Below are 16,544 nucleotides of genomic sequence, written 5' to 3'. Positions count from 1 at the left end.
AGGCGGCGCTCAGTCCCCCCACCCAGTTCTTCCAGCCCCGTGGTCCCGACACGCAAGAGTCTTCCCTGTGATTGGCCCATCTGGGTCACGTGGCCATCATGAAGGGGCACTGTGATTGGCTGGGCCTGCTGCTGTGGGTGGGGCGTGCTGTGAATGGCTGGCTCTCCCAGAATTACATAACTGGAGAAGTTCAGCTTAAAGAAATGAGTTGCTTCCAGAAAAAAGCAACCCGTTGCCACTTCAGTCCAACTTTGCATGTATGTGGATGAAGGTTTTCCTGTGCATGTTTGTAAAACCAAGTGCCCTGCGGAATCCGGGTTGCAGAGGGAGCTCTCAGGTCCTGCCCCTCCTGCGTGTGGCGTGGGGCTCCCTGCCCGCCCTCCTCGGCTCCCACCCCTCCTTCCGTCCTCCTGGCAATCCCCCCGTCACTTTCCTGCCTCCTGTTGTTTGGCTGAGGATCCTCACCACCAGCTAATGAAGTTCCGGGGGACAGACCTTGCCATTCTCCCTCCAGGACACACCCAACCGAGGGTGCTCTGTCACAGGAGAGGGAGTTCCCTCTCTGGTCCTTGTCTCACGGCTGCCCTCGCTGCGCTCTGAAGACAGAAGAGCTGCTGGGAAGTTGGGCTGCCAGTTCCAGATGACATTTGATCTTCCAGCCCCGGCAGGCTGAGTGGCAGCTGAGTGCAAAGTCACAGCCGGAGGTTGACAGTTCTTGGCTGCCCGGAGGGAGAGGGAGGGAAGGGGCAAGCAGATCTGATTAGCTCAGTCTTCAGCTCTAGTGAGGGCACAGTGGGATAAGCTCCTTGTGGGGTTTTTGTTCCCCCCAAACTACTTGGGCCACAAAATAAAGTGTCCCCGCTCAAGGAACTCTACTCCACAGGTGGCTCTGCACGTGGTGCCTGTTCACAGCAACCTCAGCGTGGCCAGGAGTCCAGGGCAGGATGTGCTGGGCTTACTCGGTAACCACCTAGGTGATGTTAGGAAGCTGATCAGTATCTGCACCTGGTGCCGCTGTTGTCCCCTGCGGCGAGGGACCAGGGCAGCTCGTAAGAGAGAAGAAGTGCGGCCTGAGAGAGGGGCCGAAGGAGCACCTTGGACAGACAGAGGCCGTCGTGTTGTGTTCCATAGTTAGGATGGCCCCAGGAGTGCATCTTCTCTCATTTCCTTCTTTCACAGCGGTGTGTGAAGGAGGGTCCCCAGACCACCTTTCTTAGGGTCCTCCTGCCTTTGGACACTATCGTGGTCAAGGGCATCGTTTTCTAACCACACTCCCGTCTGCTGTGCCCCGTTTCCTTGGCCATCTCACCCAGGTGGAGCCACAGGACAGTGTGACCTGGTGGAGGGAGCTGGTCCTGGGTCACAGGGAGGGACTGTGGGGCCGCCTTCCTTTTGTGTTTCCACTGGCCCCACTTCTGACAGTAAAGTCATGGCTGTGCTCAAGAGTTCTTTTAAAAAATGTTTATCTTCTTTTTTTTTTCCTCCCCAAAAGGGTGCTGGGCGCCAGAGGGAAGCAGAGGAGAGGGGCAGGTCCTTCCGAGTCTGGGCTCAAGCCCTCTTCCCCGCGGAGGGACATTTGCTTCCAGAATTGAGCCGTTTCTCGGCACATTGGTCTATTTTTGCAGTAGAGCTGGCCGCCCCATGCCAAGGTTTCTTACCACAAATAGAACTTCTGGAAGGGCCTACTGGTTTCCTCTGGGCTTTCAGACACCTCTTCACATTTCCTTTGCCTTCCATCCCCTAACCCCAAAAGGAAATGCTTGGAGCCTCTTCTGCTGCGTGGTTGTCATTGTCGCAGGGACCTTTTGAGGCTCCCCGGGGAATCCTCTGGGCAGCAGCGAGGCTCGCCTTGCTCTCGGGCCCTGGCCCCTGGCACACCCCTCTGCCACGCCCGGGAAGCTGGGCCGGAAGCCCCGGGGGTAGCCAGAGTGCGAGTCTGAATCCCACACCGGAGCTCGCCCCCCGGGAGAAACGGTAAACAGCCAGCCACCAGTGCCCCCATCAATGAGCGTCCCTGTCCCCTCAACTCCCAGCCTTCCCAGTGCCTCTGCCCGACCTGTCATTCAAGACAGGACTTGGGACTTCATTGCACTAAGTGTCACGGGCAAGGTGACATACCATTGAGGCACCTGCAAGGGGCTGCCCGGAGGCTCAATGCTCTAGAAACAATTCCTAAGAGTCAATTCAAACAGGTGGGGGGAAATGGAAGCTCACCTCCCTCACCTCCCCCAGCTCCCTAGGATTAGCAGCCAGGCAAGAGCTACATGTGCCCAAGATCAGCTTTGGTTTGTCAGGGTCCAAGGTTAGCACATGCAGGGGACAGCTACTCCTCACAGCACTCAAGACAGAGCTTCAGAAGATTCCAGAACAAGCAGCCCAATAATTTGAAAGGCTCCCACATTATGTAAGTGTCTTAACCCCCTCTCCCAGGCAGTGTGGCCGCTGAGAGCACGGTCTCGGGCAGACAGACTGGGTTCACATTGCAGTTCTGCCACTTACTAGCTTTGCGACCTTAGGATGTTTCTAAACTGCTCTAAGCTTTCATTTCCCCTCCCGAGGGAGCAAAGAGGATAATAACAACGTGCCTGGCACACAATAAACCTCTCGGTGTGAACACGAGTCTGTGAGAGCTGGACCCTTAACATGAGGGAAAGACGGCCATTTCCCACGTGGTCCACCTTACCCACACTCAAGACACCATCAGGCTAAGAGCTGCCAACTGTTAATGTGAACGAGCGATGGAAGTGACATTTCCCTTGGATGTGCTCCCAGCCGTCGCAGACTTGGTTATAAACAAGCGCGGTACATTTCCCCTTTCGGCTGACTGAGCTCCCCCTAGACCTGCGCGGGCAGCAGATTCACCTGCAGGGCTGGTTTCCGGACCGCCTGCCCCGGCCCTGGAGTTTCTGACTCAGAAGGACTGGCGCAGGGCCCAAGAATTTGCATTTCTAACAAGTCCTCCGGTGATGCCCCTGGACCGGAGCCACACTCTGAGAACAAGGAGCTTCACAAACAGGGGCGCAGACCCTGGGTTTGCTTCCTCCCGGGGGTGGAGATCCCGGGGTGTGTCGCTCGCCGCCCCCTCTGGAACCGAAATGATTACCTGGTTTACAAGGTGGGCGTTTTGGACACCGCTAAACTCAGGATTTGTAGTGCTCTGGCAGGTGTGTAAATTGGAAAGCAACTTGGCAATGCATATCGAGAGCCTTTAAAATGTTGCTGCTTCCTAATGCTGAAATCCCCCTTCCAGGAAGAAACAGTCTGAGGTACGGACAAAGCTTTATGGTTGCCTGTGACACTGAGGACGAGGGTGCATGGTTGTAACTATACTCCTGGAGTGGGGATTCCAGCCCCCACCAGGCAAACGGACTCCCGATGGATACGGGACACACGCAGGTGAGGCGAGATTCCGGCCACCCCACGTCACTCAGCACGTCGACCTCTTCCACGTCTGTTTCTCCCTTCCTGGTGACATCCTTCGCACGGATGACAGTATGGAATCACGGTTAGGCACGCGCGCGCACTGCAGTCAGACCTCCGGGGCTTTGAATTCCAGCTCTGCCCCTGTGCAGGTCACAGAGAGCCTTGGTTTATCTTGGAATGATAGAACCGATGCTTCAAAAAGTGTAAAGTGCTTAGAACAGAGGAAGCTCCAACACACATTTCCTATTATTAGAAAAACAGTGGGGTGGAGAGACAGTGAGATTTACTTTCAGAGAGCAAGGGTTACGTGCCAGAGGGAGAGTTCGTTTTCCAATGGAGAGTTCTTGGGAGCAGGGGCTGTGTGTTTTCAAGGAGACTCTGGGTGCTTCCTGGTGTAAGGAAATGAAGGATGCGAGAAAGGCCTTAGTGAGCGCCGACTCCCTCTGGGTGCCTTCTGTCCCCCCTGCGAGGAGGGCGGCGGGCGTCTGTTCTATATAGCCCAGCCTGGCAGGTGAGGAGACCCCCGCAGCGGCCTCAGGCTCAGGCAGCTGGTGGCACAGAGCATGCCCTGAGCTCAGCTCTGCAGCCACAAGGTCCGGACGCTGTTCAACGGCGCACGCTGCCTCTAACGTGTGGTTTCCCCAAACCCTGTTATTAATGGAAACTCAGGATGCTCGTGGCCAAACGTCTGAGTGGGAATGAGCAAATGGAAAAGCAAGACAATGAGGGCTCTGAGGCTGTGTCAAGTGGGTGCTGCTACCACGCCACCCAATCAGGATGCGAAGGACTCGCTGATCCACACGCACCCAGACAATGGAGAATTATGAAGGCTTGTAAAAGCAGCAGGAACACCCAACAGACCCTCCATTTTTTCCCATTTAGGCTCAGCCTCCAAAAGCAGAGCAAAAGCCTAAGCTCTGCTAAGTCACGATCATTTATCAAGGTAATTTGTAAGCACAGCACTCCAAGACGCTAGGTAATTTTTACCCCATTCAACAAATGGAGGACAACCTGCTGGGTAAGATTAGTCCTTCCAGAGTAAAAAGAATGACTGTAAATTCTCATATTCTGGGTTATTACAAATAAGAGGCTGTGCAAACTCGACCGCAGTGCACACAAGGGAGATGTGTAAAGAGACTTTACTTTCCTCATTACCAACAGAAACAGGCCGGGAACCACATTCAGCCTGAGTGTTTTCGGCACCCTGGCTGCTGCTCACGGAAGGCCTGCCAGTAAGGAAGATTCCACCATCCAGGCTTAGAGCACCTGCAAGGACAGCTGGGTGGAAGAGTCCTGCTCTCCCACCCTTTCTCCTGCTGGAAGAGGCAGGTGTCAAAAGGCTGGTGACTAGTTCTCAGGCTGGTATTGGAAACATGGCAAGCAGTTTCCATGGAAAAGCTGCATGGGCCTGGCATGGGAGCCTCCGGCTTTTCTCCACACTGGGCCCTACACAAGTCTGCACTTGCACACCCAGGCAAGGTTCCTTGGCTTCAGGCTTTCTGGTTTAGTATTTCCCTATGTTCTCACTTTTAAAGTGATCAGCATAAGGAATCACTCTTTTGTTATGAAATACAGATTCATGTTCCCCACCTCCCCCCTCCAAAAAAAAAAAAAAAAAGAATACAGGGCTTTTTTTGGTTGTCAAGATGAGGTCATTAAGTATGAAATGTCCAATTTCGAATCAAAAGTGTAGTTTATTATATCTCAAACAAGCAGTACAATTAATCAAAGGATGTGCCTAAACTACACAGTTGTGGCATCTTAACGGTAGCTTGTTCATGCCAGCAGCGAAGAAGCCTCAAGAGCTAGTGGTTATGAAATTGTGAAAGGTGTTTTCCACAGCTTATTGAGAACTGAATATTTTTTCTTGCAAGAAGTGGTCCAAAGCCTGGAAGAAGCGGTAGGCGGTTGGTGCAAGGTCTGGTGCCTACGGTGGATGACAGTTTCCAAGTCCAGCCTCTGTAGTTTGAGCAACATTGTGCGACTGCATTGTCTTGCAAGAGGATTGGCCTGTCTCTATTGACCAATCTCAGCCACTTAATCGCAAGCATCCTCATCATTTCAACCAGTTGGTTGCAGAAGACATCCACTGTAATCGACTGACCAGGTTTCAGGAAGCTGTAGTGGATGATACCAGCGCTGGACCACTAAACAGACACCATGACCTTTTTTTGATGAATATTTGGTTTTGGACTGTGTTTCAGCACTTTGTCTTTATCCAACACTTGTGATAGTCAAAAAGGATCCATTTTCATCACATGTAACAACACAGTGTAGAAATGGTTTGCCTTTATGACGTGATAGCAAAGAAAGGCAGGTTTTGAGGCGATTTCTCTTCTGATGCTCATTTAATTCATGTGTAACCCAGCTATCCAGCTTCTTTACCTTGCCCATTTGTTTCAAATGGTCCGATATTGTTGGAGTAGTAACATCAAACCTCGCTGCTAATTCACATGTAGGTTGAGATGGGTTCGCTTCCCTACCGCTCTCAGCTCATCATTATCCACCTTGGCCTCAGTTGCCCACGTGGTTTTCAAGATTAAAATCACCAGAATGGAACTTCTCAAACCATAGATATACCGTGTGTTCATTAGCCACATCCTGGGTTGATATTTCAAGCTGTCTGTGCTGCACTGGTTCCATGATGGGACTTATATTCGAAAATAACACAAATATTTGATTTATCCATGGTTTCACAAAAATTGCTCTAAAAAAATGTGAAAAATAATCACAAGCCAAAATGTGTGTTTGAAAGACCAGATGTACCCTTACAAAAAACATAAAACAAGAAGAGTCAAAGGAAAATGTTAGATCAACTGTCAAACTTAGTGCTTAAGGAAATCAGTCATTTCCTACTTAATAACCTAACATCTTGTCTAGAACATTTCCATGTAAAAAGACCCTCTCTGCTGCATTTTCACCAAGGCCAGTCGGCATCAAGAGCTTTCTCGAGTTCAAGTTCACAGCATGACTAGAAAAGGCAAGAGGCTGAGACAGAAACGGGCGAGCAGCTGAAGACAAACTGAACTACTTCAGCAGGGACCAGACAACTTGGAGGAGAGGGTGGCTCAGAACCAAGAGAAACACGAACTGGCCTTCAGGTATTCTATTTCCCCTCCTCGGCAAAATCAGATGCATCGATTTACTCCATGAATCATTTGGGGGGAAAAAAGATTTCAGTTGAAGCAATGAAACTTAAGTCATGAGGTTAAAAAAAAAGTATCCAAAAGATTGAACTATTTTTAATACTCACTGGTTTCCCAGGTCAGAAGAGGGTAGCCTGGCCTGGCCTCAGCAGTAACCCAGTGTCATAGCATTTTCCTCTCCACATCAAGAGACGTGCTGCAAAACAGTCCAAGCGAAACTGGTGCACACACAGGAATGATGAGACTCTCTGTGCTGCTGTTCCACAAGAACAGCCTTTAAAAAAACACACACTCGGGAATGTAAACTAGTACAGCCACTATGGAGAACAGTATGGAGCTTTCTCAAAAAGCTGCAAGTAAAACGACAACATGATCCCACGAATGAGAATTTATCCAAAGGAAAGGAATTCATTGTATGGGAGAGACATCTGCACCCTTGTGTTTATTGCAGCACTATTGACAATAGCCAAGATATGGAATCAACCTAGATGTCTAAGCACAGATGGATGGATAAAGAAAATGTGGTATATACACCATGGAATACTATTCAGGCACGAAAAAGAATGAAATCCTGTCATTCGTGGCAACACGGTTGGAACTGGAGGACATTATGTTAAGTGAAATAAATCAGGAATGGAAAGTTAAACACCACTCATATGTGGAAGCTAAAAAAAGTTGATCTCATTGAAGTAAAAAGTAGAACAGAGGATACTAGAGGCTGGGAAGGGCAGGGAGAAGGGAAGGATAGGGAGAAATTTGTTAAAGGATACAAAATTACAGCTATATCAGAGAACTTATACCACTGTAGGATGAACTATCATTAACAATATCAGATAGCTTCAAATAGCTAGAAAGAGGATATCAAATGTTCCCAGCACAAAGAAATAACAATGTTCCCCGTAATATTCTGAAATAAAAAAAATAAATTTAAAAAGAAATAACAAATGTTTGAGATGGATATACTAATTACCCTGATCTGATCACAATACATTGTATGTATCAAAACATCACTATATACCCCATAAATTCTATAATTGTTATTTGTCAGTTAAAAAAGCAAAAAAAAAAACAAAACAAAAAAAACAACCCACACACTCAAGACCTGAGCTTATTACTGGGTAAACAAATTTTCAACTAAAGCACCAATGGGAGACTTGGTGATAGGAGAGGTCTTCCCCACAAGTGGTGCTAGAGTAACTAGACTTCCACGTGGAACTTGGGAACCTCAACTCCGGTCTCATGCCATGCATAGAATAGTTAGTTCAAGATGGATCATAGACTCAAACATAAATGCTAAAACTAGAAAGCTTCCAGAAGAAAGCTTGGCGGTTTTGTAGGCAGGGCATATAAAAAATTGATAAAATAGACTTCATCAAAGTTAAAAACTTCTGCCCAGTAAAAGATACTGTTAATAAATAAGCAAGACACAGATTTGGATGAAACATTTGTGAAACAACTATCTGACAAAGGACTGATGTTCACAGCATGTAGTGAACTTCTACAACTTACTAAAAGACAGACAACCCAGTAACATATGGGCAAGAAAATAGTAAAAAAAAAAACAAAAAAAAAAACCAAAAAAAGTGTGAAAGATTTTTTTTTAAAAAGGTACACTCTACAGGACATTTACCATGAATGGAGCTTGCAGGACTCGAGTTGTTCTGGGTGAGCGAGTCAGTGGCGAGTGAACGTGAAGGCCTAGGACATCACTATACACTGCTGTATCCTTTATCAACACTGTACACTAAGGCTACACTACATTTATAAAAAAAATTTTCTCTCAATAATAATCTTATAATTCTTACTTTATAAACTTAATTTTTTTCAACGTTTTGACTCCTTTGTAGCAACACTTAGCTTAAAACCCACATGGGAGGAGATGGGACTTTCTCAGCTCCACCACAATCCCACGGGCCCACCACTGTGTATGTTGTGGCCTGTTGTTGACAGGATCTGCACGTGGCACGTGAAACACAGAGGCCCCCACTCCCATGCCTGCCTCCAGGGCTGGCTACAATATTCAAGAAGCCCCCAGACCACATCTCCATCGTCATAATATAGCCCTCGGCCTCTGTATTAAAAGCCAGAAGCACCGTCCTAGGGTTTTATGCCCCAAAGAGATGGCAGGAAAGCCTGGTGTGTACGTGTGGAGGGGGAGCAACCCAGCTCACCTGTGTTACGTCACTTGTGACAGCTGGGAAGACAGGGATCTGGGCATGTATGAGAGCTCCACTGGGCATTTACATGTCAGCCAAATCCCAGTGACTGTGACTATGTCTGCCCTGGTAGACAGAGGCAGATACAGTAAGGGTTTCAGATCAAAAGCATAATCTTTAAATATAACTACAATTTATCGTGTACTTGGGCACCTTCGGTGTATTATGTAACTTCATTTAATCTTCACAACTACCCAGTGAGGTAGGTTTATTACCCTGATGTTATTATGATTGAGGAAACTGAGCTCAGAGAGAATAAATAATGTGTCCCAGAAAGCAGAGCTGGGACTGGACACCAAAGACAGTCCTCGAGGCTCCGGGCACGCGCCCTTCCCAGGAAGCGCGGCTCCCCAGTGCTCTCTGCACCTGTGCGTGCAGAGCCTTCTGAGCAGGGAGCACTGCGAGTTCTGAGTGGGCCTCAGGGTACAGTGAAGACTTTCAGCACGTAAGGGCCAGAGATTTCCATCCGGCTCCCTCGAGAGACCTATGCCGCACAAGGGGTTTGTCGCCTGCCACGTGCTCTGCACTTGCACACAAGGCGCATGCGTCAGGCCGTGGGCACCTTTCTCCTAGTATGCTAAGCCATGGTCTTCGGTTTTCTCTCTTTTTCTCTTAAAAAGAGGGGTCAGGCACTACTCGCGTCTGCCTTAAGTGCCGCTGGCCCGGCGGCCCTGTTCCACTCCTCGCCTTCAGCCGCCCTCCATTCCCTGGAGCCGGAGCAGACGGCGGAGGAGGGGTGGGCGCTCCTTCCGGCCAAGCCTGGGCTGGTGCCTTTGTGGCTACAGAACTCCTGGGGAAGGGGAAGGGTAAGAGGCCCTTGGTAGGCAAAGGGTTTTTCCAGCCACAAACTACCAGGCATTCCAATGTGAGTTGCAAGAGCTCAATTCCTCCCATCCCCCACGAGGCCACGTACCACCAGCTCAGCTCCAGCCCTGAGGATCTGACCCATTAGGGCAGGTAAAAGGGTAAGAAGTAAAAAAAGAAAAAAAAAAAACAAACCCACAAACACACCAGGCTTAGTGATTTACCAGACTTTTTTAGGGGTGAGAAATATATCTATGTAGAGAGTGAATACGTCATTCACTTATAAAAAAGAGAAAGAACCAGAGTCCTATGAAAATTCCTTTAATTTTCATCTTTTGGAAATACATTTTTCATTTTTATTTCCACGATACAAAAATGTTAAATATCTAACAATGATCTATCTGAAGCAGATCTACGGAAGTAGACCCGTGAACTCTTGCTGTCGTTGGGATCTGTTTCGATAGAGAAAGGGCTGGTGCATGTTGTAGATTTGCCATGATTCCACACACACACGCACACACACACGCACACGTATGCACACGTGCTGCTGCCACCCACACAGAAGAGACGAGCAGGCTAAGACACGGGAAAGCTGACACACCACCACATGTACGAACAGAAACTGACCTTTTCTACTCATACAACCCCCACGAGAAACTCACATCTTAGGAAAAATAACTCCAAATAAATATGCCCCAAAGGCCAAGGCATATGGTAAGCTCCTTCGTGGGATGACACTGGTGGACGTCTTCCTACTGGAAAAACAAGCGTGAGAGCTTCGTATTTTCAGGCAGCTACGGCGAGAAGCAGGGAGACAGCAACCTTGCTCTGCAAATGCCACCAAATCTGAGCACGAAGAGAAGACGGATGAGAACCTCTCGAAGCAGGACAGGGTTCAAACTCCAAATTCATGATCACAGCACCCAGAATGTCAGCTCTTTTTGCATATTTCACAGCCGACATTCCCCATCAGGTGGATTCTTAAGCACATTCCTGACAGCAAAGGTTTCCACACAAGCCACAAATAATTAGCTGGTTAATAACGTACACAGTCATGACAGCCTACAACCATGAAGAGTGTCAACAGGCAGTTTAGATTAAAAAGGAGAAAAACCACGGTCACAAAAATAAAAACTGTTTTCTTTCAGGAGATATACTTGGTTTCAAACCCCTCCCATACCACATTTGATTAAATTCAACACAGTATGGCTTCCAAACGTGCCGGCTGGCTCCTCCTCAGCGACAGCACCAGCGGTTTGTTTCGCTCAAGTCTTGGTTACCACGTGTCAGGAACTTCAAAGAGCGTGGCAGGGCTGCCTGAGATGCTTCCTGGTGGCAAAGAACAAAGTGATATGAACGACAGGAGGACAGCACTCCAGGAGAACACAACGCCACCAGCTGGCTGCAGAGACAGCCTCGCACGGGGCCAGGTGGGGCTGGCTGCACAGCCACAACCGGGCAGTGCACGGACCCGGCCCGTCTAGGGAGAGTAGCGCTCAGCAAACAGAGGCAAAGCCACAGAAAACATCACGGGGGGATTAATGAAGCACCTCCCACCCCCAGCTTTAGGTGCCTCTATTTATTTATTTTACAGGAGTTAAAATGTGGATGTTCATAGTAGCTCTCCATTTCACAGATGCAAGAACAGATTCAGAGAGGTGAGATCACGCGACCAGTTGCACGCAGCTAGCTAGTGACAGAGAAGGGACTGGAATTCCATTCAATTCCATTCAATTCCACAGCACCGAGATCCCTGCTGAAGTCCCAGGAGACTGGGCTTCTCTGCACTGTGGTGTAGTTGGCACCTAAAGGAGAAGTCTCAGGGGGCAGCGGTGGGGCAGAGGGAAGCTGACCAGCAGGGGTTGAGAAATCCCAAAAGGGGCAAAAGAAGCCTGTGGCTTTTTCCAACTTCAGCCAAGTCGCCTAAGGTCCCTCTTGCTGGACTGAAGAGAATCTCTTCCGTTACGAACAGTTCCACCCCAAAGTCAGAAGCCCTTCTTTTTCAGTCACGCCACTTTCTAGAACAGCACCAGCAGCGGCCGACAATTAGGCCCTGGACCACCGATATCCAGACTTCAGAGAATGTGCACTGAGTCAGGAAAGAGAGTATTCACGATGCAATGTGCGGCAGACCGGGCCTGAGCCATGCAAGTGGCACCATGCCTTAAGTCACAAAGCAGGGCTGGCAGAGAAACGGGCAAAGTCCCTCCCAGCTGCTGACACTCCAAGATTTCAAAAAGGGAGAGGAGTCTTTGATGATGCCTCCAATGGGAAGTGACTTTTAAAAATGGAAGGGGTGCAGGGGCCTATAAACTAGGAACTCACTGGGCTGAGAGTAGCTGTTGTCAGTAACAGGGATGCCTAAAGGTAAGTAGGTCTACACACAAGAAATTACATAGAGAGAATTCCAGCTAACATGAGCATCCCCCCATCTGATCATTTAAGATCCAGAGAGTTAGGATGGGGAGACCAGGAGAGGAAAAACTGGAACTTTTCTGCCCTGGGTCCCATGGCTGTGTGGAACTTGCATGTCCTGGGACTCCCCATACAGACTGTGAGACTCTTGAGAGGTGAAGATGGACAGGGTATGATCCACACGAAAAGGGTTCACACGGTCCAGTCAGAAAAGGAATAAAGATGATTAAAAAAAAAAAAAAAAAAAAACAAAAAAAACCGCCGCCCTCTCCCAGGAACCACTGGACACTGTGAGTGGCCCATGGGAAGCTACAACTAGCGTGGCCTCCTCAGTCACACATTCCCACAATACCTAACTGTAGGAAAACAAATATCAATAAGGCATTTTGATAATTCACGTATCAAGGAAATATTTCAGTAGCCTGTTAGCCATCCTAAAGGTAAGAGCTACAATGCCAAATGCAGAGAGCTGAAGTAAATTAAATCCAGCTGAGAAGAAAAAAGATAAAGTGCTAAAAGCAACTGCATTGCAACACTTGTAACCTGCACTGCCGTTAGTCGGGGTGTGTGTGAGCATGACGGTGACTGTGCAGAGCCAGGGAGCAGTAACGGCATGAGCAAAAGCTCTGCGGTGAGGGAAGTCGGGTCTGGCCATCGTACCAGCTGGATGACTGTGAATAAGTCTCACTGCTTCATTTATAAAATGGACCTAATACTTCTTTATGCTCACAGGACTTCTGTGACACAGCAAAGTTCCTGGGTAAGTTTTTAATGAATGTTAGGTCCCCTCCCCTTGTCAATGAGGTGGCCCAACACTGAACATGGTTGTTCCCCAGGAAGGCAACAACCTGGTGTCAAAAAAATGCTAGTTTTTACCGCCTCAATGTGCAGCCGCTGAGCAAGAATGATGTGCACGGAGGGACCAGAACTTTAGGAGCAATCGATAGGAGACCCAGACCAGAGGGGAACCGAAGGTCACTACCTGTGTTCTCTCCAGCACTTTCCAGAAAGGGAGGGCTGTAAACTAACAAAGGATCAGTCTTTGTTAGAGCAGAAGCTACTGGAAGGAAGGAGCTATGGTCAGCTTAACAGAGAACTCATTTTCATAGCCCTGTTTTATTAGGTTATTACGTATGAAATGTCTGATTTCCTTACGTACTAAGTTTGACAGTTGGTATCTCTGACGTTTCACCCTGACACTTTCTTATTGTGAAGGGGCAGCCTCATACTTTCAAACATATATTTTGGCTTGTGATTATCTTTCAAAATTTTTTTAGAGCAATTTTTGTGAAACCATGGATAAGCCAAAAATTTGTGTTATTTTTTTATTTTGAGTTCCATCATGGAACCAATGCAGCGCCGACAGTTCAAAATATCAATGAAGTGTTTGGGAAGGATGAGGGTAATGAATGCACGGTACATTGATGGTTTGAGAAGTTCCATTCTGGTGATTTTATTCTTGAAAATGAGGCGTGTGGGTGACCTGACACCAAGATGGATGATGATGAGCTGAAAGCTGTAGTGGAAGCGAATCCATCTCAACCTACACATGAATTAGCAGCTCGATGTTACTGTTCCAACAATATTGGACCATTTGAAACAAATGGGCAAGGTAAAGAAGCTGGATAGATGGTTCTGCATGAATTAAACAAGTGTCTGCAGAGAAATCGTCACAAAGCTTGCCTTTCTTTGTTGTCACGACATAAAGACAAACCATTTCTACACCCTATTGTTCCATACGATGAAAAATGGATTCTTTTTGGCAATCACAAGCATTTGGCACAATGGTTGCATAAAGATGAAGTGCCGAAACACAGTCCAAAACCAAATATTCATCAAAAAAAGCTAATAGTGTCTGTTTGTGGTCCAGCGCTGGTATCATCCACTACAGCTTCATGAAACCTGGTCAACTGATTACAGCGGATGTCTACTGCAACCAACCGGATGAAATGATGAGGACACTTGCAAGACTGGTCAACAGAGACAGGCCAATCTTCTTGCAAGACAACGGTGTCTCACAAACAACACTGCTCAAACTATAGAAGGTGGACTTGGAAATTCTCTGTCATCCACCGTATCCACCGGACCTTGCACCAACTGACCACCACTTCTTCCAGGCTTTGGACCACTTCTTGCAAGGAAAAATACTCAGTTGTCAACAAGCTGTGGAAAATACCTTTCATTATTTCATTGCCACTCGTTCTCCAGGCTTCTTTGCTTCTGGCATAAACAAGCTACTGTTAGAAAACTGTCCATGGTTTAGGTGTATCCTTTGATTAATTGTACTGCTTTTTGAGATACAATAAACTAAACTTTTAATTTGAAATCGGACATTTCAGATTTAATGACCTAACATTAGAGCACAAAGAATCACTTAGGAACAATTTTTCTTTTTAAACAGATACTTAGGAACATCTGCCTCCTGCCGTGGTAAACCTTAATCCATATCTTGCATTATATACAAAGATTAACTTGTACAGACTGTATACTTTTATGGGTTTTCTTGGCAAGTCAGTCTTCTTTTTTTTTTAATTTCAAAATATTTAGGGGGACAAATGGACTGTACACTTAAATATGAAACCTAAAACTATAAAACCTCTGGAAGATAATATAGGAGAAAATCTTTGCAACCTAGAGTTAGGCAAAGATTTCTTAGATATAATACCAAAGGCATACTCCAAGAAAACAAAGCTGATAACTTGGACCTTAACAAGGTTTAAAACTTCTACTCTTCAAAAGAAACTGTTAAAAGAATGAAAAGAAAAGCCACAATCTCGAAAGAAATATTTGCAAAACACTCAAAAGGACCTGTATCCAAAATCTATAAAGAACTCTTAAAACTCACTAAGAAGAAAACATACAACCCAATGAAAAAAATGGGCAAAAGATTTGAACAGATATTTCATCCGAGAAGGGATGTGGATAGCAAATGATTACATGAAAAGATGCTCAACATCAGTAGTCATTAGGGAAATTCAAACCAAAGCCACAATGAGGTATCACTATACACTCATTAGAATGGCTTAAAACAAACAAACAAACAAACAAACAAACAAAGGGTGAAGGTGGAGGTGAGGAATGACTGGAAGGAACCCTCATACTCTGTTGGTAGAGAATACAAAATGGTACAGGCACTTTGGAAAATAGTGTGTCAGTTTCTTACAAAGTTAAATATAGTTACCATGTGACCCAACAATTCCACTCCTAGTTATTTACCCAAAAGAAATAAAAACTTAGCTTGTTCAAAAACCTGTACACAAATGTTTATAGCCACTTCTTAGTTGCCAAAAAGTGACAACCACCTAAATGTCCTGCAACTGGGGAATGGATAAACAGTGATACACCCATAAAATGTAATACTCTTGAGCAATGAAAAGGAGTGAACTCATGATACCTGCAACCACATGAACTTCAAATGCATCGTGCTAAATGAAAGACTCAAAAGGCTAACTATTGCACGATTCCATTTATATGACATTTTGGAAAAGGCAAAATTACAGTGATAGAAGATCAGTGGTTGCCAGGATCCGAGGGTCAGGGTGGGGTCAGGGGTGACAGACTACAAATGGGCATGAGGGAATTTTCTGGAAGGACAGAACTGTTCTGCATCTTGATTATAGTAGTGGTGACATGACTGTACGTATCGGTCAAAACCCATCAAACTATATACCTGAAAGTCCTGACTTTTATTGGGTGCAAATTTTGTCTTAATAAGGCTGACCCTGCAAAAGATATTAGGAATGATGTTTTAAAAATCCAACAAAATTCTAATATGAAATATTATGCTGATAATTAAGATTTGATCAAGAGTTTCTAAAATGGGAAAAAACAAGCTACAAACTGCACGAAGAGCCGGATGCCAACTGTGTAGAGAAATGAGAGGCAGAGTAAGAACACCTGAGCACAGAGCATCAAGTGCCAGGACTGTGGGGTTTGATTTTCTTCCCACCTTTCTGCATTTTACCAATTCTCATGGTGAGTGCATTATTTTTATTAACCAAAACAACAAATCAAATTAAAAAGTGGTGAACACAAAAGGTGGCTCTTTTTGCTTATTTGCCCTTTCACCTAACTAGGGTGGGAAGGGAGAAAACTCTCAAGGGCTAAGACATCTCTTTCCCCAGGTGAATCCCACACAGAATCTAAAACAGCGCACAGTACACTGGAAATCTGCTATCATACCATTTTTCACGGCGTAGAATTCCGCATACAGAAAGATCCTTTGGGGAACTATATAAAGTTTCTAACTAGGAAGTGCTTGAGGCGGCATGCAGTGGGTGGGTGTCCCACACTAAGAAAGCAGGGTCCCCCAGGCGGCTGCTGGGAAGCCCTGGGAAACGCCAGCAGGCACAGGGAGGCGCAGCTGTGTACCGCCTCGGCAGCCCAGCACACCTCCCTCGCCATGTGTGAGCCGAAAACCACATTTTAATATAGTAATGAAAAGGCTCCTTGGGGTGTCGCTGGACTTCTTTAGCCTGGTCTCTCAGGTGAACGACAGCCGCCACTGTCCGTCTTGTTTATGACTTTACTGAGACCTTCA

The 16,544-nt window shown here is 46.7% G+C and overlaps 1 protein-coding gene across 2 annotated transcripts in view; it reads right to left on the bottom strand.

The window, feature by feature from the left end:
* Positions 1–10,527: 10,527 nt before the first annotated feature.
* PARN (poly(A)-specific ribonuclease) overlaps positions 10,528–16,544 on the bottom strand; it is a 130,242-nt gene continuing 124,225 nt past the window's right edge. For both annotated transcript variants that reach the window (XM_069486095.1, XM_069486094.1), the window contains one exon: positions 10,528–10,918. In XM_069486095.1, the coding sequence (XP_069342196.1) occupies positions 10,866–10,918 (53 nt within the window). In that variant the 3' untranslated portion in view covers positions 10,528–10,865. The remainder of the gene's footprint in view (positions 10,919–16,544) is intronic.

The sequence above is a fragment of the Eulemur rufifrons genome, chromosome 14 (genome assembly GCF_041146395.1).
Source record: "Eulemur rufifrons isolate Redbay chromosome 14, OSU_ERuf_1, whole genome shotgun sequence".
Taxonomy (NCBI): Eukaryota; Metazoa; Chordata; class Mammalia; order Primates; family Lemuridae; genus Eulemur; species Eulemur rufifrons.
This window is presented reverse-complemented; position numbering and strand designations above follow the sequence as displayed.